At 30.6% G+C, this 27,566-nt stretch overlaps 1 protein-coding gene and 1 long non-coding RNA gene across 4 annotated transcripts; one reads left to right on the top strand and one right to left on the bottom strand.

Annotated features, from left to right (window-relative positions):
- The first annotated feature begins 771 nt into the window (after positions 1 to 771).
- On the top strand, positions 772 to 17,695 carry LOC123263578. Of its 3 annotated transcripts, none has more exons than XM_044726466.1 (8): positions 772 to 983; positions 3,259 to 3,532; positions 6,476 to 6,595; positions 8,224 to 8,313; positions 9,841 to 9,940; positions 10,075 to 10,273; positions 14,633 to 14,714; positions 14,784 to 17,695. In XM_044726466.1, the coding sequence occupies exons 2-8, from the start codon at positions 3,368 to 3,370 to the stop codon at positions 14,934 to 14,936; spliced, it is 909 nt and encodes a 302-aa protein (XP_044582401.1). In that variant the 5' UTR covers positions 772 to 983; positions 3,259 to 3,367; the 3' UTR covers positions 14,937 to 17,695. The 3 variants fall into 3 exon arrangements, with proteins under 3 accessions (XP_044582401.1, XP_044582404.1, XP_044582403.1); XM_044726468.1 differs by lacking the exon at positions 772 to 983 and adding an exon at positions 1,448 to 1,531; XM_044726469.1 differs by lacking the exon at positions 8,224 to 8,313 and having other exon boundaries at positions 773 to 983.
- On the bottom strand, positions 4,790 to 6,876 carry LOC123263637. The gene is made up of 3 exons (XR_006509191.1): positions 6,683 to 6,876; positions 6,455 to 6,619; positions 4,790 to 5,561 (listed from the first exon to the last, which is right to left on the bottom strand). It is a non-coding gene; the product is annotated as an uncharacterized LOC123263637 (long non-coding RNA).
- Positions 17,696 to 27,566: the final 9,871 nt, after the last annotated feature.

The raw sequence follows: 27,566 nt of genomic DNA, 5'->3' as shown, positions 1-27,566 counted from the left end.
TTTTTTGTAGTCCGGAAAATTTCCTATCAAACAAGTGTACAAGATTTTTATTTTCCTTTGAATTTTCCGAATTATTGACGCCTAAAGTTAGAAAGTGATCATTCTTACGAAAATTTTCACATTTCTTTCAATGATTTTTCTTCGATAACTCGGAAAATATTGATCTTAGGGAATTTATCAGAAAAATACTTTTTTGTAGTCTGGAAAATTTCCTATTAAAAAGACATCCAAGGTTTTCATTTTCCTTTAAGATTTTCCGAGTTATTGACGCCTAAAGTTAAAAATTGATGATTTTCCTTAAAATATAAAGTTTGTTTGGTACGTTTTCTTCTACATCTCGGAAAATATCACTTTGAGGAGATTTTCCAAAGGATACTTTTTTGTGGCCCGGAAAATTTCCTACAAGTCAGCCCATTATTTTTCAAGTTACACCCGATTTTCCACCAAAATTTTCAATTCTAAAAAAAATTTTCCAATAAATTAACTCTTTTTAATCAATAAAAAAAAAAAAACATCTTCCTAAAATTAGCCAGCAGAATATTTCAGCAAGTACCCGGCCTCGAATTAAGATTAAATATGCTTGCATGAAATCCCAAACATTTGATCGAATTTCCCGAAAATAATTCTGTACCGCGACATCGCGAGACTTCCCGATATATAGAACTATAGCTAAAGTTTTCGTTAAAGTTTATCATCCCCCACTTTTCCACCCCCACTCTTTCACTTTTAGAGACTTATTTGACGTGCCTAGTATAGACAACAAGAGGTTGCACATCGACGGGCAGCTCAATACAAGCTTCCGAGATTACATGTATAATGCATGGAGTACATATACGTACCTATGAATTTCCTTGTTATATATCAAACTAGTTATAGTTATAGATTACACAGACGAACAGGAGAGATAATATTAGTAAAGGGCTCACCAGCTAGGAATACCTAAGGGGAATCGCCAGTCGCGTGTTTTACTCATTCCTCTTCAGGTGAGTCTTATTTTTACTTCTAAGACTAAAAAATTAGAAAAAATTTTCATAAAAAAAAAAATTTCGCAGAAATTTTTATTAAAAAAAATTCTAAGAATTTTTCATTAAAAAAAAAAATTCTAAGAATTTTTTATTAAAAAAAAATTCTGGGAATTTATATTAAAAAAAAAATTCTGAGAATTTTTTATTAAAAATAAAATTCTGGGAATTTATTATTAAAAAAAAAATTCTGAGAATTTTTTATTAATAAAAAATAAAATTTCTGAGAGTTGTTTTATTGAAAAAAAAATTTTTTTTTGTGAATAAGAAAAAATTTCTGGAATTTTTTAGTCCTAAAACTTTAACATCCCCCTTTTATCCTCTCACTGAGTTTCATTTGCGGACTAGGAATTTCTATTGAGTGTACTGAGGGGTGGAATTAAATGGAACCGAGTAGAGGAGCTTTTAGAACCCTTGTGGTCAGAAATAGTTGAGCTTTAGTTTAGTTGCTAGTTCTGCGCCCGAAAAATACTGCCGCGGGTTTTACTTTTTTTTGCATACTTTCATTTGTAAGTAAGTTACGTAAAAATTCATTTTTTTTTTAAAAGAAACTTAAAAAATCCGGATTTTTCGCTTATAAAGTTAAAATATCGGTCAAATTTGAGCAATTTGAAAATTCAGGGATCGAATCCTGACTAGAATTATTTTTTTTTATATTAAGAAATAAATTAAAGATCAATCTAAGTAATTATTATTTTATTTAATTAAAAAATTTCTCCAATCAATTTTTTTATCGATTTAAATAACAATTAATCAATATTTACTAGCAACCTTGAAATTTTTGTTTTATTAAATAATGAATTTTGTTAAATTGCACTGTACTTTCTTAACTATTGACATGTTTAAAGATATAAGCTCATCCCGATGTTACTCTCATCAAGAGCTTTCATTTGAGTACTCACATACATTTTTGATATATTTTTCATATATAAATATATATAATATATAAAAATATATGATATATATGAAAAATTGATGTGGGTATTCAAATGAAAGGTCTCGATGAGTGCAATGTCAAAATGAGCTTATATCTATAAAAATGTTCTCAAGAAATAGTTCTCAAGATACAAAGTCATTTCTGAATAACTGACATTTTTAAAAATATAAGCTCATCCCGATATTACTTTCATCAAGAGCTTTCATTTGAGTACCCACATGAATTTTTGATATATTTTTCATATATACATATATATAATATATACAAATATAAAATATATGTGAAAAATTGATATGGGTACTCAAATAAAAGCTCTTGATGAGTGTAATGTTATAGTAGGCTTATATCTTTAAAAATGTCAATAGTTCTCAAGATACAATGTCATTTCTTAATTATTGATATTTTTTAAGATATAAGCTCATCCTGATGTTACTCTCATAAAGAGCTTTCATTTGAGTACCCACATGCATTTTTTATATATTTTTCATATATATACATATATGTAATATACATAAATATATGAAAAATTGATGTGGGTACTCAAATTAAAGGTCTCGATAAGTATAACATCGGGATGAGCTTATATCTTTGAAAATGTCGATAGTTCTCAAGATACAATGTCATTTCTTAATTATTGATATTTTTAAAGATATAAGCTTATCTTGATGTAACACTCATCATAAGCTTTCATTTGAGTACCCACATGCATTTTTTATATATTTTTCATATATACATATATATAATATATACAAATATATAAAAAATATGAAAAATTGATGTGGGTACTCAAATGAAAGGTCTCGATGAGTGCAATGTCGGAATGAGCTTATATCTTTAAAAATATCATTAGTTCACAAAATACAAGGTCATTTCTTAATTATATATCCTGGAGACTTTTCTGATTCTTTTAATAAATATAGATTTGAAAATTTCAATTAAATAAAATTTCACAAAAAAATTCAAAAATTACAATGTTAAAATAACTTTATAGCCATTTTCAACATGGCGGCAATTTTTAACCTGCTCAAATTATAAAATTCAGGGTTCGAGCCCCGCCAAGAATTTTTTTTTTTCTTTTGTTTAAATAAAAAAATCCTTGAATTTTTATTTAAAAATAAAAATGTATATTATATCGTAATAAAATGAAAAAAAACAATTTTGAGTAACTACTTAGCAAGTCCATCAAATGTATAAATAACTGCAGGAGTAATATAGTATAACTTGTCGAGTTTATAGTCTGTGTACAAAGAGCGTGTTATCTCAAGGGGTTGTAGTAACACTGGCACTATCATTGTCTAGGTATTTTATCGGGCCCGACAATTGTATATCAGAGAGTTGCAAGTTGAGGATGTACTGAATCCCGAGCGAGGTTAAACATAAGAATAAGACCAACAAGACACCTTTGATAATGGGGGTTGAGTACGGCGATACGGACAACGTGACGACGTACAACCCCGATGTCGAGGAGCTGATACGTCGAGAACAAGATCGTCGAGTGGTACAAGAAGGGACTGCTGTTTGGAGGCGACGTAAAGAACAACTTTTGCGCCAGAAACATCATGAACAGCTTCAAGTACGTTATATCTTTTTACTTCTTTGGAGTTTTGCTCTTCGAGTAGAACTTTAATAGGTACTTTTTTTTTTTTTAACATTATTTCTCGGCACACTGAGTTAGTGATTGATTTTTTCCGCGGGTAGAAATGGAAATTTATTTTAAAATAAGTATATCGAAGATAAAGAAAAATTTGTGTATTTTCTTAACTATTGACCTTTCAGAAGATACAAGCTCATCCCGATGTTACACTCATCAAGAGCTTTCATTTGAGTACCCACATGTATTTTTGATATATTTTTCATATTTACATATATATAATATATACAAATATGTCATAAATATCAAAAATTGATGTGGGTACTTAAATGAAAGGTCTTAATGAGTGTAATGTCAAGGTGAGCTTATATCTTTAAAAATGTCAATAGTTCTTAAAATACAAGGTCATTTTTTAATTACTGACATTTTTAAAGATATAAGCTCATCACAATGTTACACTCATCAAGAGCTTTCATTTAAGTACCCACATGCATTTTTTATATATTTTGCATATATTTATATATATAATATATATAATATATATAAATATATAAAATATATAAAAAAATTGATGTGGGTACTTAAATGAAAGCTCTTGAAAAACGGAATGTCGGGATGAGCTTATATATTTAAAATTGTCAATAGTTCTCAAGATACAAGGTCATTTTTTAATTACTGACATTTTTAAAGATATTAGTTCATCCTGATGTTACACTGATCAAGAGCTTTTATTTGAGTACCCACATGCACTTTTGATATATTTTTCATATTTACATATATATAATATATCTAAATATATAAAATATATGAAAAATTGATGTGGGTATTCAAATGAAAGGTCTCGATCAGTGTAATATCATGGTGAGCTTATATCTTTAAAAATGTCAATAGTTCTTAAGATACAATGTCATTTCTTAATTACTGATATTTTTAAAGATATAAGCTCATCCTGATGTTACACTGATCAAGAGCTTTTATTTGAGTACCCACATGCACTTTTGATATATTTTTCATATTTACATATATATAATATATCTAAATATATAAAATATATGAAAAATTGATGTGGGTATTCAAATGAAAGGTCTCGATCAGTGTAATATCATGGTGAGCTTATATCTTTAAAAATGTCAATAGTTTACAAAATAAAAGGTCATTTCTCAATTATCTATTTTTCCCCTATTTTCAATATTTCACCCAAAATTATAAAATTAAAAAAAAAAACCGATAATTTAAAATTCTGTTATTAAAATATTAATCAGAATTTAATAACACTTAACACTATAAACTCAAACAATATGATTCGTTAAGTTTTGTAATTAATTAGCCAAGTTATCCGGTATCTCAGTAGCCCATAAAGGACTTAGCGTTATTTAATAAATAGTATTACTTCCCCGTCCCTTCCCTTCTCTTCTCTCTCAAAGTTATCTATTCATTCATTCAAATAGATATTACTATTACTATTATTATTACCCTTACAGTTGCCTACCTTTGGGTGTGTAACCAAAGTCTCAACTTTCCAGATATTACCTTCTGCGCTTCAACAACTCTTGCCACTCATAGACTCTATATTCTCCTATACAAGCATATAAATTAGCATAATCTCGAAAACTACTTAAAGACAGATTTTACCCCCGGCTAGTGGAAGCTCGCGACAGAATTTATATTTTATATATATATATATATATATATATATATATATATATATATATATATATATATATATATATGTATATAAATTTATTCCTGAAGATTAAGACAGGATTGTCGGATTGTTTAACTCTCGATTTGATGAACGTAATGCCTTTGTGTACTGTGATAATACTGATACTGAATTACCATACAAATCGCTCGATATTTATGTACAGATATATTTATGTACATTTATGGACATATACTGAATTTATCCCGATTAATGGGGGATTTCCGGCGGGAAACTACCGTCAGGATAACTCTATCATTCATCCTTGATACATCGATCTTGTTTTTCGCAAAATTTCGTCAAATTATTCTGAAATAAAAACAAAAAATTAAAATGAATATATTTTTCATATTTACATATATATATATATATATATATATATATATATATATATATATATATATATATAATGTAGATTTTAAAGATATAAGGTCATCCCGATGTTACACACATCGAGAGCTTTCATTTGACTACCCACATGCATTTTTGATAAATTTTTCATATATATATATATATATATATATATATATATATATATATATATATATATATATATATATATAAAATATATAAAATATATGAAAAATTGATGTGGGTACTCAAATGAAAGCTTTTGATGAGTATAATGTCGGGGTGAGCTATATATATATATATATATATATATATATATATATAGCATATATATATATATATATATATATATATATATATGCTATATATATATATATATATATATATATATATATATATATATATATATATATATATATATATGAGAAATATATCAAAAATGCATGTGGGTACTCAAATGAAAGCTCTTCAAGAATGTAACATCGAAATGAGCTTATATCTTTAAAAATGTCAATAGTTCTTAAGATACAAGGTCATTTAGTAATTACTGACATTTTTAAAGATATAAGCTCATTCTGATGATATACTCATCGAGACCTTTCATTTGAGTACCCACATCAATTTTTCATATATTTGTGTATATATATATATAATGTATCAAAAATGCATGTGGGTACTCAAATGAAAGGTCTTGATGAATGTGACATCGGGATGAGCTTATATCTTTAAAAATGTCAATAGTTTACAAGATACAAGGTCATTTCTTAACTACTGACATTTAAAAAAAAATTTATTTTTCAAAAAGTTATTCCAAGTTAAAATTAGATATCTTAAATATAAATGAATGATACTTATCAAATGAATATTTCCAGCTCCGTCACTTGCAGTCAACTTACTCTCCCTGGGGAAAGCCGGGAGGAGGCGCCCCCTACTTCGGCTCTTTAAAGAAGAAGAACGTGATCCTCGAGCCGCTGTCGCCGCCCAGCTCCCAGGTAAAAGAAATAAATCTAGAATAACTATAAAATAATAAAATAAATCACATTTATTATTATTATCGACATCAAAATTTCTAAACTCACTTGTCCTTGTTCTCAATTGGAGGTCACTGCATTCATTTCATGCACTAGCGTGATTAGAAGCGATCTTGCGCCAGTCAGCAGATCCTTGAGTTCTCGATCGATTTGTTCGTGTCCTACTGCTGATACTATATTATTGATACCTTAAGTAGTCCTCAAGATTTATCATCATAAATATAATAATAATAATAATAATAATAATAATTTATTATGACAACCCTTAATCTCAAAATGGAGTGGTTAAAATTATCAACGATTAAATTCCCTTCAAAATGAGTACCCACACGCCTATAGTCCCTCATATGTGACCATATGTGATCATATATGATCAGGTGACATATGTGTTCATCACATACGTCAGATATGACGTCATATGATCAGATATGATCACATATGACCCTTAAAAGCATATGCGTACTCATTTTTTCGGAAATTTTCCATAGATTACACTAAATCAGCTTTTTTTATCATATATGACTCATATATTTATCATATATGTTACATATGACGTCATATGATCAGATATGATCAGATATGAGCCTTAAAAACATGTAGGTACTCATTTTTTCGGAAATTTCCCGTAGATAACACTAGATCAGCTTGTTTTTATCATATATGACTCATATATTCATCACATATGTCATATGATTAGATATGACCGCATATGACCGTTTTAAACGTCTGGGTACTCGGTTTTTCGGAAATTTTTCGTAGATTACCTTATTTTTTATCATATATGACGTATGTGCTGATCATATGTCATATATGACGTCATATGGTCATATATGATCACATATGACCATTTAAGACGTGTGGGTGCTCATTTTTAGGGAATTTCTTATAGATTAGCTTGTTTTTATCATATATGACGTATATTTTCATCACATATGTCATATATGACGTCATATGATCATATATGGTCACATATGACCTTTAGGACATGTGGGTACTCATTTTTTAGGAAATTTACCGTAGATTGCAATAGACCAGCTGATTTTTGCCTCCGAGCAAACCAGAAGCCGGAAATCGGGGAAGAAGGTCATGTAGGCGGTTTTTATTTATCGCGTTTATTGCTCATTTATATTAACAAGGAGGTGCAGATGGTATCGCGACGTTTACTGATAATATGTAGATCTAATTTCAATGATTATCGTCGCGTTATTATTCATCAGTCATTAGTCAACTCAGGTGGTATCTCGTCACGCGAGCTGCCAAGGTTTTACCTATCATTCAAACATTTCGTGACTCTCAACTCTGTTTGCTGAACACTCTCAAGAATTATCATCATTATTGTCTGATTTTTTTTTTAATCATAAACTTCATAGTTTTGAAGCCTCTGAAAAGTATCTTAAAAATTTTTTAGCTAAATAATTTTAGTACCATCTTAAAGGTTATTATTTTATTTAAAAAAAATTTTTTTTCGACCACCCTTAACTAAATTACAAGCAGTTAAATTCATTTTCATAAAAATTTCAAAATTTATTCACCTTAATAAGAGCTTTCTCAAAAGTAATACTCGTAATAGTAATGACATATTTACTTAGGTGTCATTGCAACCGTGGGGTCGCCCCGGGCCAGGTGGTCTTCCCTGGAGGGATCCAAGGCTGCTGGGTGTCCGCTTTATGGAGTCTATGGTACGGTAATTTATAAAACCCGGGATTAAAAAAAAAAAAAAAAATTTGTTACTTTTTAATTTTAATTTTTTAAATAATTAAAAGCAAAACTATTTAACTTGTCATTATCAATTAACAGAGTAATTAAAATAAATGAATAAATTATTAAAATACAAGAAATGTTTAAATAGTTATGGTATAAGTTATAAGTTATAAGTTATAACAAACTAGTTAAGTTTAAGCCGAGAAAATAACACGGAATTTCCAGACTTATCTTGAGTCTTAATTCCTAATTAAGCTCAGCTTCGCCCGTATTTCCGGTATCTGAAGCGAGCTACCCGGTTTATACATATTTATATATATAGATGTATATGTATATTTATATTAGAGGTCGCGGATGAGAAAAGAAGGGGAGGGAAATGTTTGCCCGGGGGTTAGAATGATGGTTTAAGTTGTAAGAGAACGGGATTATTTAAAACTAAATATCTTCTTACTTACCTACCAGCTCTGGATCTAACCAATTCTTAAGCTGGATAATTTAACACAATCTTTAACTTGATATGTTTGCTTATATTTTTATTATAAATATCACTATTGATTTTATTATGAATATCATTATCATTATTTAAAAAATTATTATAAATTACATTGTTGATAATATGATGAATATCATAAATATCATTATCATAATGAATATCATTAATATCATTATCATAATAAATATCACCAATATAAATACCATAATGAATATCTTCAAAATTATTATCATGATGAATATCATCAATATCATTTATGTCGTTGTCATGATGAATATCATAAATATGAATATCACAATGAATGTCACCAATATCATTATCATGGTGAATATCACCAATATAATTATCGTAATGAATATCATTTATGTCATTGTCATGATAAATATCATAAATATAAATATCACAATGAATGTTACCAATATCATTATCATGATGAATATCACCAATATCATCATCATGGTGAATATCACCAATATTGTTGTCATGATGAATATCATCCATATCAATACCGATATCATGATGAATATCATCAATATCATGATGAATATCATCAATATCAATACCGATATCATGATGAATATCATCAACATCATTATCATGATAAATATCATTGTCATGATGAATATCACTAATATCCTAATCATGGTGAATATCACCAATATTATCATCATGGTGAATATCATTGATATTATCGTCATGGCGAATATCATTGATATAATTATAATGGATGAATATCACCAATATTGTTGTCATGATGAATATCATCAATATCATTATGAATATCACCAATATCATGATGAATATCGTCAGTATTATTACGATGAATAATATTTGTATCATTGTCATGATAAATATCATCATCATGATGAATATCATTAATATCATGGAGAATATTATCAAAATCACTACCATGATAATTATCACCAATATCAATACCATAATGAATATCATCACAATAAATAAAAATTCGATGATAATTGTAATTATAATAATGATAATAATTATTTTTAAGGGATGGACAACAAAATCATTTCTTCGTCGACTTACCTCCAGCAATCAGCGAGAATTAACACCATCAATGCAAGAGTTTTTTGACGCCAAGTCTAGACCAGGTATTATTACAATTTAACAATTCTTAATTTAGCAATAACAGACATAATTTCATAAATAATTAATCATTGATATTCTGTCGTCTCTTCTGCGTATCGTGAATGACGTTTTAAATGATATTATATTAATCTAACAGAAATAACTGAGTCCTCGGGGAGGCTGGATGGAGTCAGACCATTTACATCAATTCAGAATGAGTGCAAAAATACTCCTTATGATTATAAATTGACTGGCGGAATTGAGCTAGTACCATTGCTCACAGCACGTAAATGTCACTCAAATCCTGTTAAATATATTAATACAGACGCTACGCGTCCTGGATATATCTTAGACAGGTTTGTTTCAATTTTTAATCAGCTTAATAATAATAATAAAATGTTGGTATGAACAATTGTTGATTGGAATAATTAGAAAAAGTCTTGTTTGAATATTGAACTCTATTTGTCCGGTCTGAAATTAATTAGCAATTTATCTTTCGCGTCTTACTCAAATTACCTTTACTCTATGTGTCCTGTGGGCAAATACAGACATCTACACACATAGACACATACGAGTACACATGCGCGAGGTAGACAAACTTGTCACATAGGGTATGTACATCGTACAAATAAACATAATTAATATTTGCACTAATTAAAAGTTTAACAATTAGTACCAACAGCTCAATTTTGTTATAATTCAAAATTTAATTATTACTAGTTTTATAATCAATATAATCAATACTAATAAATAATATAATCAATATAATGAATATTTTTATCATTATTATTGTCATGATAAATGTCATTAATATCATTATCAATATCATAAATAATATGACGAACATCTTTATAAATATCATTATTAATATCGCCAATATCATTACTATGATAAATATCATCAATAATATAATGAATATCTTTATAAATATCATGGTGAATATCACCAATATCAATATAATGATGAATGTCATGAATATCAGTATGAATATCACCAATAGAATTATCATGATGAATATAATTATCAATATCATCATGAATATAATTATCAATATCATTATGAATATCATCAATATCATTATCAATATCACCAATATCAATGTCATGATGAATATCATCAATAATATGATAATTATCTTTATCAATATCATGATTAATATCATTATGAATATCACCAATAACATTATCATAATAATAATAATAAATATCATCAATATCATCAATTTTACGATGAATATCTTTATCAATATCATGATGAATATCACCAATAGCATTGTCATGATGAGTATCATTAATAATACAATGAATAATTTTATAAATATCATGGTGAATATCACCAATATCATTATCATGGTGAATATCACCAATATCATTATCAGGATGAATATCCTTATGAATATCATCAATATCATTACTATGATGAATATCGTCAATAATATGATGAATATCTTCATAAACTTTCTATGAATATTACCAATATCATTATCATGATGAATATCATAAATATCATTATCAATATCATCAATAATATCATGAATATCATGATAAATATCACCAACATTATTATCATTATATATATCTTGATGATATTCATTATATTGATCATCAATATCATTACCAATAGCCTAATAAATATCATAATGACTGTAAACATCACTGTAAATATCACTATTATGATGAATATCATCAATAAGATGATGAATATCATTGTAAAAGTCAATAATAAAAATATTATCATAGAAATTGTCATAGAAATAATAAATGACATATGAATCAATAAACAAGGTACCTTGAGTCGCTATCGACAATATCAATTAATAACGAACAATAATAAATATAAACGACGCGGTGTTAATGTAAATTGATTAACTGTTCGATTATTAACTATTATAATATGATTAATAGGATTACCCAGGTGTAATTCGAGGAGAACTCTCAATAGAGACGTCCGAGCATATCATAAACAATGTGGCGCAGCAGCTGAGTAACGATACACACTGCCGGAATATTCCATTAGCGGTCCTATCAGAGCTCAGACCGTCTCATTAATACACTCTCAATAGTGCTGAGATCCCTATCATCTATTCTCTATCTACAACGGCCTTTCTACTTCACTTACACTCTCGTTTAAATTAACTCCTCTTGATATACCTCTTAATAGGTTATCATATACTCCACTATTACGTCAACGTTATCTCTAGTTCCAAAGAACGGCTTTTATCGATATTAATTATCACATTACCTTCAACAATATTCCATGTTTGCCTATCAAAATTTTTCCGGGGCTTTGATAAGTGTCTTAAAAATTTTTTAGCAAAACGAACTTGTTGCCATCTGAAAGCTTATCCTTCAAGCTTTATTTTCCATTTTTTAAAAAATTTTTCCGATAATTAGAACACAAGTTACAGAGCTTTAAAAATGAAGACAAAAAAATCATCGTAAAATTTTCCAAAAATTGACCAAAGTATTGAAGGAATTTATTATCTTCATTTTTAAAGCTCTGTAACTCTTGTTCTAATTATCGGAAAATTTATATAAAAAATGGAAAGTGAAGCTTTGAGGACAAGCTTTCAGATGGCACCAAGCTTGATTTGATAAAAAATTTCTAAGAGACTTTTCAAAGCTTCTAAAATTTTTCAAAAATTGACCAAAATATGAAAGAAAATTTTTATCTTCATTTTCATAGCTATGTAACTTTTGTTCTAATTATCGGAAATTTTTTATTGAAAATGGAAAATAAAGCTTGAAGAATAAGCTTTTAGATGGCACCAAGCTTGTTTGAATAAAAAATTTTTAAGATAGTTTTCAAGGGGTTTAAAAATAAAAATATTTGTTCCGGTTCGTAAAAAATATCAACATTAAAGCGTGATTTAATTTTTCCGGATAAAAGAGCGGTAAATACATGAAAGGGATGTAATCTATTTAAAACAAAAGAGACCGGAGATTAATGAAAACAACAATCAATTTTTAATTAAAAGATAAAAAAGAGGCGGAGTGGATAGGAGAATAGAGCTTGGAGTAGAGTTCGGAGTAGAATTGGTCCAGTTGTTAGCATTGAGGTGGTATATTGCGTCGGTTATACACGAAGAGGAATAACAGAGAGCTCGATCCGAGTGAGTCGATATCATATAACAAAGCATGTCTCTGTTGTGACAAATTGCTTGGGGTTAGTATTGCACTCAAGGGGCACAACTACATTACTGGTAATCAACACATTGATGCAGATGCATTCAGCGGTCACTTCACCTGCCCCAGCTTCCCTCTTCTCTCCAACCCATTGGGAAATGATATTCCATTTGGTTAAATAATATAATCCCTTTGTGTCTAACCCTAAGTCCTCCGCATCCGGTCAAACAACTTACTCCCCGGGATAAACACCGCTTTATTGTTATTAGTTATTACTGCCGAGCTTCCGAGCGCTGTGTACAAGGGTTCCACAACGAAAAAAATGTCTTCGGCTGGGGGGAAATTTACCTCAGAGTGTCCGCTTTCCAAAGGTGCTAGTCCTCTAGGTGTCGGATAATATTTCGAAGCTCTTTTCAGCGCCCCCAGGGAGACAAAATAAAAAGACGGAAAAAAAGATATCGCGTTGCTATGAACTTTGAAGTGCGATATCTTGGGATTTAATTATCGGAAAAATTTTTTTGGAAATGGAAAATAAAGCTTGAAGAACAAGCTTTCAGATGGCACCAAGGTCGTTTTGATAAAAAATTTTTAAGACACTTTTCAAAGCTCCTAAAAGGTTCCAAAAATTACGCAAGCTATTGAAGGAATTTCTTGGTCAATTTTTGCAAGCTTTGAAAAGTGTCTTAGAAATTTTTTATTGAAACAAACTTGGTGTCATCTGAAAGCTTGTTCTTTAAGCTTTATTTTTTATTCTATAAAACAATTTTCCGATAATTAGAACAAAAGTTACATAGCTTCGAAAATGAAGACTAAAAATTCTTTTAATATCTTAGTAAATTTTTGGAAAATTTTAGAAGCTTTGAAAAGTCTCTTAGAAATTTTTTATCGAATCAAACTTGGAACCATTTGAAAGCTTGTTTTTCAAGCTTTATTTTTTATTTTCTAAAAAAATTTTCCGATGATCAGAACAAAAGTTACAGAGCTTTGAAAATAAAAATAAAAAATTCCTTCAATATCTTGGTCAATTTTTGGAAAATTTTAAGAGCTTTGAAAAGTGTCTTAAAAATTTTTTATCAAATCGAGCTTGGCGCCATCTGAAAGCTTGTCCTCAAAACTTCACTTTCCATTTTTTATAAAAATTTTCCGATAATTAGAACAAGAGTTACAGAGCTTTGAAAATGAAGATAATAAATTCCTTCAATACTTTGGTCAATTTTTGGAAAATTTTACGATGATTTTTTTATCTTCATTTTCAAAGCTCTGTAACTTGTGTTCTAATTATCGGAAAATTTTTTTAAGAAATGTAAAATAAAGCTTGAAGAACAAGCTTTCAAATGACACCAAGTTCGTTTTGCTAAAAAATTTTTAAGACACTTTTCAAAGCTCTTAAAAGGTTCCAAAACTTGGCCAATTTTTGGAAAATTTTAGTCGCTTTGAAAAGTGTCTTAAAAATTTTTTATCAGAACAATTTTGGTGGCATCTGAAAGCTTATTCTTCAGGATATATTTTTCCGCTAAAAACATTTTTACCTCCACTCCTTTTCTCCTTTAAAGCACTTTAACTAAAAAATGACTCCTTATTCACTTGCAGCCACCGGTCATTGAATATCGAGAATCGTGACTACACAGCAGCGCTGTCAGAGCAGATATCCCGGAAGCGTGAGCGTATACTCGTAAGTCCAGTTTGTAAAAAAAAATCTTTGACAAATGGCATAAATATACGGGTGTTTTTTGTTTTACAGGAGGAAAAACGCCTGGAACAAGAGAGCTGTCGCAGGCATTTTGACACATGGAGGAAGCTCTGGGGGCGACCGGGTCACGGCGCCCCGATAGATCACGCTTACAGAAACGATCTCCATGCAATATTATATCGTGCTGTTCCCAGAGTCTATTGATCTTTAGCGAAGACGCCAATAAATAACCTAACGGAAGCACTTCGGCGGATTGACAAAATTATAATTATTACCCGTAGCGTAGACTAATGCTAATCCACGGACAATTTGCATAATGATCCATTGGAAACAGATTGAACACGTAGACGCGTGAAAGCTGTCAAGAGGATATAATGGACCGGTCGCATTAATTAATGACCGAAACGCGCCAGTCGTGATGTTTGTGGCGGCGATCTACTACCCGATGAATACACGGCACTCTATTCACCCTCAGACGTATAAATACTCGCCACATCTACGCTCCCTTTGTCTTGTTTGATAGAATGTAATTTAACGTCCCGATTTTAGCGAAAAAGTCGAAAAAACGCTAAAAAAATAAAAATACTGGCTTTAAATTGGTTAGAGAAAAAAATAAACCGGCCCAAATTACCCCAGTTGATCGAAAACATCCTTAGAAAGATGCAGAATTAAAAAAAAAAAAAAAAAAAAAAATGTTGCCTAGATTCGAACCCGCGATCTATAAGTTTAATAATAAAAAATTAAAATGGCGATAACTCGGAAACTACTTTGCCGATTTTGAAGCAACTTTGTAGGTTGATGTAGAGTAACTGCCTTTAGGTCTCTACAAAATTTCAGGCGATTCTGAGGACCCTGGGGTAAGATGGTCAGGGAAGAAAAATTAATTTTTTGTAAAAAGTGACTATAATTCCGGATATTATCGACCGATTTTCGTCAACCAAAGCTTAAATTCTTTATTTCAGTGCTTTTAGTACTCTATGGAGTTTTTTAAGGATCCGGGGTAAGTTGGGTCACTAAAAAACTTACTAAAATCATAAAAAATGAAGTTTTTATAGGGAAATATAAATATAAATAGAAAGTATCTGGGTGGTATGAAAAAAAAATACTTTGCCGGGATTCGAACCCGCGACTCATAAGTTTAATAATACTTAAATTTGAAATGACGAGATCTCGGAAACTACTCGGCGGATTTCGACGCAACTTTGTAAATAAACGTATATTAACTGCCCCTAGGTTCTTACAAAATTTCAGGCGATTCTGAGGACCCGGGGTAAGATGGTCAGGGGAGAAAAATGTAATTAACCCGAAAGAAAGTTTAACATTCAATGAAATAAAGGACTCGAGTGATTGTTATCGTAGCGTTTGAATAAGTAATGTTGTCGAGGAGCCAGTTAAAATAACTCTTGAAGTTTAAATGAAAACGGTGACCCATTTAGCCCTGGAGTTAGTTTCTAAAAAGTTCGTCCCTTTTATAATGTATTCCAGAGTAAAACAGCATTAATAATTATGACAGTAATATAAAACGAATTGTTATATTTTTAGCTTTAATTCTTGAATATTTAAGTGGTGACCTCGGTAATTATCATAAATTAGTGGTCCTCATTACTTGAGTAGCTGAGAAAAAATGTAAATAAATTAACCGTGTAACTATTGTAAATTTAAGGTTAAAAACAACCCAACCAAAAGAAAAACAACAATAATAATAATATTATGCATAACCGCATAAAATTCTCTGGTATTTGGTTTACATATACAGAGACAGAGGGCACTGTATTCCGGATACAGGTACTGATATTTTCCGAGATAAAATGAATCACCCTTATACAAACCCCGACCGCGAGCCTTTACAACCCCCATGCCACTGACACTAGTAACAGCGGCACAATGCTCAGACAATGGAGCAACCATGGAGTTGTGGATGTTGGTTTCTACACGGTGATTGTGTCTCGTTTCTCGTTTCTCGTGTCCCTTCCGCCTAAACCCGGTTGTGGTTGCGAGGAATTTTCGCGGTTCGAAGCCTCTGCCTCGGATCTGTGACCTCTCACCCCTAGGATAACTCACAGGCTAAATACCGCCCGATTTTTTTCATTTCAGACGGCCCATCTTACCCCGGGTCCTCAGAATCGCCTGAAATTTTGTAAGGACCTAGAGTCAGTTAATATATATTTATTTACAAAGTTGCGGCGAAATCGGCCGAGTAGTTTCTGAGATATCGCCATTTCAAATTTAAATATTATTAAACTTATGAGTCGCGGGTTCGAATCCCGGCAAAGTATTTTTATTTCATACCACTAAGATACTTTCTATTTATATTTATATTTCCCTTTAAAAACTTCATTTTTTATAATTTTAGTGAGTTTTTTAGTGACCCAACTTACCCCGGATCCTCAGAAAACTTCATAGAGTACTAAAAACACTAAAATAAAGATTTTGAGCTTTGGTTGACGAAAATCAGTCGCTAATATCCGGAATTATAGTCATTTTTTACAAAAAATTAATTTTTCTCTCCTGACCATCTTACCCCAGGGTCCTCAGAATCGCTTGAAATTTTGTAAGGACCTAGAGGCAGTTAATATACGTTTATTTACAAAGTTTTAACAAAATCGGCCGAGTAGTTTCCAAGATATCGCCATTTTAATTTTTTATTATTAAACTAATAGGTCGCGGGTTCGAATCTCGGCAATTTTTTTTTTTTTTTTTTTTTTTTTTTCAATTAGAGAATTTTTATATGTAAAGAAGAGGCAATTTGAAAGTCTATTAAAGTGTCGAGTTACTCTAAAAGTTATAGCGCTTTGATTAAAAAAATTTTCATGTCCATTTATTCGTTTGATTGTTCGTTTGTTTGTTTGCCGAGCGCTTCAATAATCAAAATAAAAATACCGGATACACGATAGAGTAGTAATTGCTAGTTGTGCGTTCGGTGTATTTTTTAAAAAAATTAATAATAGCCTAGGTACAAAATTTTATTAAAAAAAAAAAAAAAAAAACACTTAATTAATCAATTAGCTGTAAATAGAAAAATTATAATGCAAATGTATTAAAATACAATTGTGTTGTAAATAATGTAAAAAGTTTTTAAAATTAAATAATAAAGCTGCGGTACCTTTTTTTTTTTTTTTTTATTTTTTTACCTAAAAAAGGTTTTACCGTGAGCTTTCATTAGCAAATTTTAAGCCGAGGTTTATTATATTGGTAGTGTAAAATTTAAAAGTTTCTGGTAGTAAGTAGTTAAATATCCAGCCGGTGTTCGTCAACCACCAGGGAAGTATTTCTGTTGAATAAAATTAAAAAATAAAGGAATTTACTTGTGAGTTTAAGAGTCTGCTATCGATTTCGTAGAAAAGTTTTATAATACATTTGAGTAGTGAGGACTTGGCTAAGTTTGAGTGCATACTCTGTTCTAAAAGTGTTTTCTATTTATTTTTTTTTTTTATTTTTTTTTTTTATAAAAATATTGATGGCCTAGCCGCCATTTTTACGGAATTATACCTTCGAAAAATTGTAAATGAGAGTGAAGTTAGAGAATCAGGAAAAAAAGGTTAATGGAGGAAAAAAAAGTAAAGTTCTAATAATTTATAATGCATAGTAAAGAGCAGGAACATGAATTACTGCCTTGGCTAAACTGCAGAGTATGGACTGTAGAGTGTTGATGGTTGTACGAGATTCCATTTTACCTGTCTCATATACAAGAGCTCCCGAGAAATAAACTCGGCATAACTAGTACAGTATATAATAGGAAAACGCGAACGCAACATGGGCGGTCCTTTAGCTGCTTGCCGGCGTAATCATGAGAATTATGACAGTCTGCAAGCGACCTTTCTCCTATTATTTATTTTTAAATCCGCTGTTGTAATTACATTCCGAGGTATTACACTTTTTTTAGTCCGCATTCCTCTAAACACTACAAACTTAACTTACATTAGAATACAAATATTTTTCTGCTATGACCATCTTACCCCAGGGTCGTTAGAATCGCCTGAAATTTTGTGGAGACCAAGAGGTAGTTACTTTACGTTAATTTAAAAAGTTGCGGCGAAATCGGCCGAGTAGTTTCTGAGATCTCGCCATTTCAAATTTAAGTATTATTAAACTTATGAGTCGCAGGTTCGAATCTCGGCAAAGTATTTTGTTTTCATACCTTACCCCGGATCCTTAAAAAACTTCATAGAGTACTAAAAGCACTGAAATAAAAAATTTAAGCTTTGGTTGCCGAAAATCGGTCGATAATATCCGGAATTACAGTCATTTCTTACAAAAAATTAATTTTTCTCCCCTGACCATCTTACCCCAGGGTCCTCAGAATCGCTTGAAATTTTGTAAGGACCTAGGGGCAGTTAATATATGTTTATTTACAAAGTTACATCGAAATCGGCTTAGTAGTTTCCGAGATATAGCCATTTTAAATTTAAATATTATTAAACTTATGAGTCGCGGGTTCGAATCCCGGCAAAGTATTTTTTTTTCATACTACCCAGATACTTTCTATTTATATTTATATTTCCCTATAAAAACTTCATTTTTTATGATTTTAGTGAGTTTTTTAGTGACCCACCTTACCCCGGATCCTTAAAAAACTTCATAGAGTACTAAAAGCACTGAAATAAAAAATTTAAGCTTTGGTTGCCGAAAATCGGTCGATAATATCCGGAATTACAGTCATTTCTTACAAAAAATTAATTTTTCTCCCCTGACCATCTTACCCCAGGGTCCTCAGAATCGCTTGAAATTTTGTAAGGACCTAGGGGCAGTTAATATATGTTTATTTACAAAGTTACATCGAAATCGGCTTAGTAGTTTCCGAGATATAGCCATTTTAAATTTAAATATTATTAAACTTATGAGTCGCGGGTTCGAATCCCGGCAAAGTATTTTTTTTTCATACTACCCAGATACTTTCTATTTATATTTATATTTCCCTATAAAAACTTCATTTTTTATGATTTTAGTGAGTTTTTTAGTGACCCACCTTACCCCGGATCCTTAAAAAACTTCATAGAGTACTAAAAGCACTGAAATAAAAAATTTAAGCTTTGGTTGCCGAAAATCGGTCGATAATATCCGGAATTACAGTCATTTCTTACAAAAAATTAATTTTTCTCCCCTGACCATCTTACCCCAGGGTCCTCAGAATCACCTGAAATTTTGTGGAAACCTAGAGGCAGTTACTTTACATTAACCTACAAAGTTTTATCAAAATCGGCCAAGTAGTTTCCAAGAGATCGCCATTTTAATTTTTATTATTAAACTTATAGGTCGCGGGTTCGAATCCCGGCAAAGTATTTTTTTTTTTTTTCAGTATCACCCAGATTTTTTCTATTTTATTTATATTTTTCTATAAAAATCCATTAATAAATTTTATAGAATTGATTATCTAAAAAAAATCACAAGAATTCTTTCCGATATAAAATTCAATTGTCTAGAAAAAAGTATCCTAATAAATTTATCCTTAAACCCATCGCTTAAGAAAAAGTTATTATTCCTCTTGTTGCCGGACAACCTTAAAAAATCTCTCCACTTTTATATAATCATAATTTAAAATTTCCCTGAGCCATAAAAAACCTAACAGAGGAATAAGTACGTAATTCTGAGCGCGTCTCAGAACCGAGAAAAGGTGTAAAAAGCTCTTGCATAAAAAAAAAAAAAAAAAAAAAAAACGTAGAGATCGGTGAGTTTGAAGGGGGCCCTTGGAAATCTCCGGGGATTACCGTCTTCCGTTTATGAAAGTTGTATTAATCCACGTCAAATGCCTCAAATGCCTGAGAATAACGATGTGCTTTACAGTACCAGAAGTTGAGGAGATCTCTCTAGTGAGGGTGCTTTTCAACAAGACTCCAAAGGGAGCAAGATAAAGCTACAAAGGATGCTAAGCATCACTGATATTGAGTAGTTCAGTTAAGCTTTGTATTTCCGGGAATTCACTCTGGAATTTAATAGACGACTGACTGACCAGCAGACGTAATTTATGACCTAAAAAAAAATATTTTTTTTTTTAATGTATTGTTTAATCAAATAATTTTAAATTGAACTCGGAAAATTAGTACGAAATAAATTTATGATAAAATAATGGGCTTAGCAATGGCTACAGTATAATAGTGTAAATGCATATTTCATAACTACAGAATCCCCTATTGTTTCGTCCCTTGTTCTCCACTCGTATCCCAACGTCACATACCTATATGTTTATATATTAGGTACTGCACATTTACATGAACATATCATCCCAACATACACCGGTGATAAAGGATCCTCCAGCTAGTACACGTTCTACTGTCAAGCTTACACGCTATTGCCAATAAACAATAATTTACACACTTTTTTGTTATTCGTTATATTAATGAAAAAATTAATAAATGCTGTCCTAGTGTCGAGAACATTCATTAAAAAAAAAGAAAAAAAAAAAATTGTGCTCCGGAATCGAACCCAAGACCTATTAGTTTAATAATAAATAATTAAAATGGCGATATCTCAGAAACTACTCGGCCGATTTTGACGCAACTTTGTAAATAAATGTATATTAACTGCCCCTAGGTCCTTACAAAATTTCAGGCGAATCTGAGGACCCTGGGGTAAGATGGTCAGGGGAGAAAAATTAATTTTTTGTAAAAAATGACTATAATTCCGGATATTATCGACCGACTTTCGTCATCCAAAGCTCAAATTCTTTATTTTATCGCTTTTAGTGCTCTATGAAGTTTTTTAAGGATCTGGGGTAAGTTGGGTCACTAAAAAACTCACTAAAATCATAAAAAATGAAGTTTTTACAGGGAAGTATAAATATAAATAAAAAGTATTTGGGTGGTATGAAAAAAAAAAAATACTTTGCCGGGATTCGAACCCACGACTCATAAGTTTAATAATACTTAAATTTGAAATGGTGATATCTCAGAAACTGCTTTGCTGATTTCGACGCAACTTTGTAAATAAATGTATATTAACTGCCCCTAGGTCCTTACAAAATTTCAGACGAATCTGAGGACCCTGGGGTAAGATGGTCAGGGGAGAAAAATTAATTTTTTGTAAAAAATGACTATAATTCCGGATATTATCGACCGATTTTCGTCATCCAAAGCTCAAATTCTTTATTTTATCGCTTTTAGTGCTCTATGAAGTTTTTTAAGGATCTGGGGTAAGTTGGGTCACTAAAAAACTCACTAAAATCATAAAAAATGAAGTTTTTACAGGGAAATATAAATATAAATAGAAAGTATCTCGGTGGTATGACAAAAAAATACTTTGCCGGGATTCGAACCCGCGACTCATAAGTTTAATAATACTTAAATTTGAAATGGCGATAACTCAGAATCTACTCGGCCGATTTTGACGCAATATTGTATCAACTATGATACAATAAAATTGATAAGGACCTTTCTTATAGAGATTTAAATAGAATTTCCTATCAAAAAGGTTTCATATAATTTTTCTTTTTCCCATTCTAGACCCATAAATCCCGATTAAACCCAATAAAAAAAAACCCAATATTGAATAGCTTCCACAAAATTGTAATCATAAATTCAATCTTTAAATTAAACAAAGACAAATAAAAGTTGTAAAAAACAAAACTTGTCTACCACCCAGCAACCGGGAGCCGTCTACGGACAATCAATGCAATCCAATCAGCGGAGCGACCATTTTCCGGTTTAGAGAGTTGTCGTGGCGCCCATCGTGCGTAACTGGGGCGGCCCCTTTTCCGACTGCAGACGATTGACAACTAGACAAGCTGATACAGATTTGCATAATTGATAGGAGAAATTACTGAGTGACCTTCTCGTTAACCACCTCCTGGCGGGCCTTTACCGAAATATACCTCGGAAATGACAATTATCATCACCACGAGCATCAAATGTGACTTGATGTCCGCATATAGCAGTCGTTAATCACCCTGGCGGGTCCATAAGCCCGATAATTATTACACATATCCACCTAATTACTCATTAGTTGTTATATTATAAATACAAGATAGAATGTATCGTTATAATCCCGGATATTGCGATGGTTTAATTAAATTCGCTAATTAATTCGATTTCTCAGAGACTCTGATTGCCAATTTTTCATTCCTCTCTTTTATGTCCATTCATTACCGCTACCGCTACTCCAATTGGGGATCTTTTTTTCCGAGATACTATACGGCTAATTGCTGTAATTAGTTTTTCAAACTTTTTTCGAGGGGTTGAAAGGTCATTTTTTGTTATTTAACATTGGTTTGACCTTGAAATCCAATTTTGGTCCTAAAAATTAAAATTATGGGCTAAATATTGAAGATATGACTTTTTTGATGAAAATTTCAGCCTATATAAGAAACATCCTTATCAATTTTATCATATCGCGTGCCAAAAGGTAAAAGGGCGCATAATTTTTTTTTTTATCACCAATCGACTGGTTGACATATTCTTTACCTAAAAATGAAGCATCGATTTCCTAAAGCTATTTTATTATATCTCTTATTATTATATCTCCTACACGGGAAAAAATTTATGGGAAAATTTACGATACAACTATTGTAAATCTGGACTATACTTTTATTACTATTAATTGTCAAATATTTTAGAAGAAAAAATACTATTTATTCATGAAAAAATACGATATTACTATTGTAAAAAGTAAGAGATGAAAATTTCCAGTGCTGCCTCTGTATCTTTCCAATAGAACTATAGCAAATTTTACAATAGTTGAATTGGAATGTTTCTCAATTAGTGTGAGTGATGGCCGTGCACAGCGCTAGACTCTGAGTTTATGTAAATGTTAAAGGATATGTGTCTTAGTTTACCTCAGATAGCGTAGAGGGAGAGTCTCTGGCTGCCAACACAGAGTTCTGAGTTCGATTCCCAGATAGCACGAAAAGGTCGGTTTCTTTTTTCGATTACTGAACAGGTACCAATTAGTCCAACCTTCTATCTCTCCCTCCTAATATTTCTTTTTAAAAAAAACCAACTGTGAATTTTTACAATAGTTGAATTGTAAAGTTCACAAACACATTTGCTCTATAGTATTCGACTTTTTAAGACTCTTGCTAGTCTTATTTGTTTTGGATAAAATTTACAATAGTAGATCGTAAAAATTACTAAATGAGAAGTACAGTCCACCGTTACTATTTTATTTAGTAAAAATTACAATAGTAAAATAGTAAAAACTCCTTTAATTTTCTTTCCGTGTATTATTGAGTCAAAATTTGAATTCTAAATTCAATTTTAAGATTAGTAGATTAAACAAAATGTTAAAAAATGTTTAAACTCACAATCTTTTGTCAAAAATTGATTCTATATTGGAATCTCTACACGGAAATAAAATTGAAGGAGTTTTTACTAATTTACTATTGTAATTTTTACTAAATAAAAGAGTAACGGTGGACTATACATCTTATTTAGTAATTTTTACGATCTACTATTGTAAATTTTATCCAACAAATAAGACAAGCAAGAGTCTTAAAAAGTCGAATACTATAGAGCAAATTATACAATATGTGTTTGTGAACTTTACCATTCAACTATTGTAAAAATTCACAGTTGGTTTTTTTAAAAGAAATATTAGGGAGGGAGAGATAGAAGGTTGGACTAATTGGTACCTGTACAGTAATCGAAAAAAGAAACCGACATTTTCGTGCTATCTGGGAATCGAACCCAGAACTCTGTGTTGGCAGCCAGAGACTCTCCCTCTACGCTATCTGAGGTAAACTAAGACACATATCCTTTAACATTTACATAAACTCGGAGTCTAGCGCTGTGCACGGCCATCACTCACACTAATTGAGAAACATTCCAATTCAACTATTGTAAAATTTGCTATAGTTCTATTGGAAAGATACAGAGGCAGCACTGGAAATTTTCATCTCTTACTTTTTACAATAGTAATATCGTATTTTTTCATGAATAAATAGTATTTTTTCTTCTAAAATATTTGAAAATTAATAGTAATCAAAGTATAGTCCAGCTTTACAATAGTTGTATCGTAAATTTTCCCAGAAATTTTTTCCCGTGTAGTGGAATAGGAAATTTGACCTTCTATAAGAAAAATCCTTATCAATTTTATCATACCTCCTATTATTGAGCCCAAATTTGAATTTTAAATTCAATTTTAAGCTTGTTGGATTTAACAAAGTGTACAAAAATGCTTAAACTCAAAATTTTTGGTCAAAAATTGGTTTTATAAAAAAATTATAAGTAAACTTTTTGATAGGAAATTTTATTGTCTACAAGAAAGTTTCTTACCAATTTTGTGTTATTTGTATCTCGTTATTAAGCCAAAATTTGAATTTGAATTTTAATCTTAAGCTTGTTAGATTTAACAAAGCGTTCAAAAAAGTTTAAACTCAAAATTTTTGGTCAAAAATTGATTTTATGTTAGAATCTCTAGTGAAATAGGAAATTCGGCCTTCTATAAGAGAAAATTCTTATCAATTTTATCATATCTCCTATCATTGAGCCAAAATTACAATTCAAAATTCAATTCTAAGCTTAGTGAATTTAACAAAGTGTTCAAAAATGTTTAAACCTAAAATTCTTGGTCAAAAATTAATTCTATTAAAAAGAGGCTGGCAATAGCCTGGTCGGTTCGGTGCCCGCTTTTCGAAAGAGTGGGACCCGGGTTCGATCCCGACACGCACCAATATTTTTCAGTGATTATAAATAAAAATATGTGCGTTAATGTTGCCAGCCTCTGGATGTGGCAGAGATAGCCGGGCGGCACACGTCTGACTTGGGTGATCACCCATTTAAGCAACAACTTGAATGAGTGATCACTCTAGTCAGCGTTGGCTAGCGCGAGGGATCTCTGCACACTAGGATAGGGGCCTAATGCTCCAGTGGTCGATAAAGAAGAATTTCTTATCAATCACTGTAGACTTAACCCAGCTCCGACTGTACTAACATGGGTTTTCTCTGTGGTTTCCCCATGTTTCTGTTCCAATACCCGAGTGGTAAGGACCAGGGTGAATGCGGTACAGAAGACACAAGTCGGTCCACAGCCGCATTAAGAAGTGTGTGTTAGGAATGAAAAAATCCCGACATGCAGGGGGGTGGGGTCAAAAGAAGTAGTGAGTATAATGAAGTGATAATAATGATGGAAGTAAATACAAAGTAGAGCTGGGAAAAAAGTGTAACAAAGGGAAGTGAGAAATAATACCCCACCCTCCCTTGTAAAACACTGCCCAAGTGATACAAGTAAAACCTCCATTATTATTAATTCTATTAAAAAATGATAAGAAATCTTTTTGATAGGAAAATAAATTTTCTAAAAAAAAAAAAATGTTTCTTAAGTCCACCTTAAAAAAATCACCAAAACTCTATTAAAATAAACTTTTCCACCCCAATATTAAAAATTCACCCCTTGAAAATGAATGCACCGTTAAAATAAAGTTAATTATACACTCGGTAGTTTATAATTAATCAATTAAAAGTACACAGCAACTGTTGCCGTTCCATCGATTAATTAACAGCATTCAATGATTATCTTAACAGGAAAAAATAATTAAACCCCTGATTAACGGAAATCAATACGCACGACAACGCGTAATTAAAACATCCATTATCACTCGATAATAAAAATAATAATAATAATAAAAAGTGTTGAAGAGAATCTGCTGACGACAGTAATCAGAGAAAACTCGTTCAATAATTCAATATATAACTCTAAGATTATTTTTTCCTCATTTTTTTTTTCTTATTTTATTTCTTTTGGACATTTTTCAATATCGCGGGATTCAACCCCCCCCCCCCACCCCCCTATATATCTCATTGAAAATTAACCGTCCGGATATCTGAACTCTTCTTCAACTGTCTTACTCCTCTCAACTTAATTCTCCAGCCTGGAGACCTACTTCGAGGTTTATTAAACTCTATCGAAATCTCTTTTTAACTTTTTTTATTAAAACATCCACAAAGATTTTACTTTTTCTTCAATTTCGTTTAAATGACGTAACTTACGGAAAAATTACTAGATATTTCTTTTAAAGAATTCAATTTTATTTTCGATAATTTACTTCTGGAATTTGAGAAAAATTTTTTTCTACGTCAAAAATTCAATTTTTGAACCTTGATAATTTATAGGGACTATAAAATATATATTAAGAACTTTAAATAAATTTTACGGGAAAATTATAAGAGATAAGGAAAAATTAGTTAAGAAATTAAATTACTTTCACAAAAAAAAATCTATTATAATTTTCACGTACACTGATAGAACGATTGATTAACTATAAATAATTAAATTTATTTGAAAAAAATTATTAAATTTTAATTAAGTTTTTTAATTAAGAAATGACCTTGTATCTTGATAACTATTGACATTTTTAAAGATATAAGCTCATCCTGATATTACACTCATCAAGACCTTTCATTTGAGTACCTACATGTATTTTTCATATATTTTATATATTTATATATATTACATATATGTATATATGAAAAATATATCAAAAATACATGTGGGTACTTAAATGAAAGCTCTTGATGAGTGTAACATCAGGATGATCTTATATCTTTTAAAATGTCAATAATTAAGAAATGACCTTGTATCTTAAAAACTATTGACATTTTTCAAGATATAAGCTCATCATAACATTACACTCATCGATACCTTTCATTTAAATACCCACATGCATTTTTCATATATTTTATATATTTATATATATCATTTATATATGTATATATGAAAAATATATCAAAAATGCATGTGGGTACTCAAATGAAAGGTCTCAATGAGTGTAATATTGGGGTGATCTTATATCTTTAAAAATGTCAGTTTTGATATATTTTTCATATATACATATATATAATATATAAAATATATGAAAAATTAATGTGGGTACTCAAATAAAAGGTCTCGATGAGTGTAACATCATGA

The sequence above is a fragment of the Cotesia glomerata genome, linkage group LG4 (assembly GCF_020080835.1).
Source record: "Cotesia glomerata isolate CgM1 linkage group LG4, MPM_Cglom_v2.3, whole genome shotgun sequence".
In the NCBI taxonomy this organism is placed as follows: Eukaryota; Metazoa; Arthropoda; class Insecta; order Hymenoptera; family Braconidae; genus Cotesia; species Cotesia glomerata.
Note: the sequence above shows the minus strand (reverse complement) of the source record. Positions and strands in the feature narration are given on the sequence as shown.

Coding starts and splice junctions, on each gene's coding strand:
- LOC123263578 (XM_044726466.1), top strand. CDS start 3,368: ATGGGGGTTGAGTACGGCGATACGGACAACGTGACGACGTACAACCCC. Junction 6,596..8,223: donor TGTCGCCGCCCAGCTCCCAG/GTAAAAGAAATA, acceptor ATATTTACTTAG/GTGTCATTGCAACCGTGGGG. Junction 9,941..10,074: donor TGACGCCAAGTCTAGACCAG/GTATTATTACAA, acceptor TTAATCTAACAG/AAATAACTGAGTCCTCGGGG.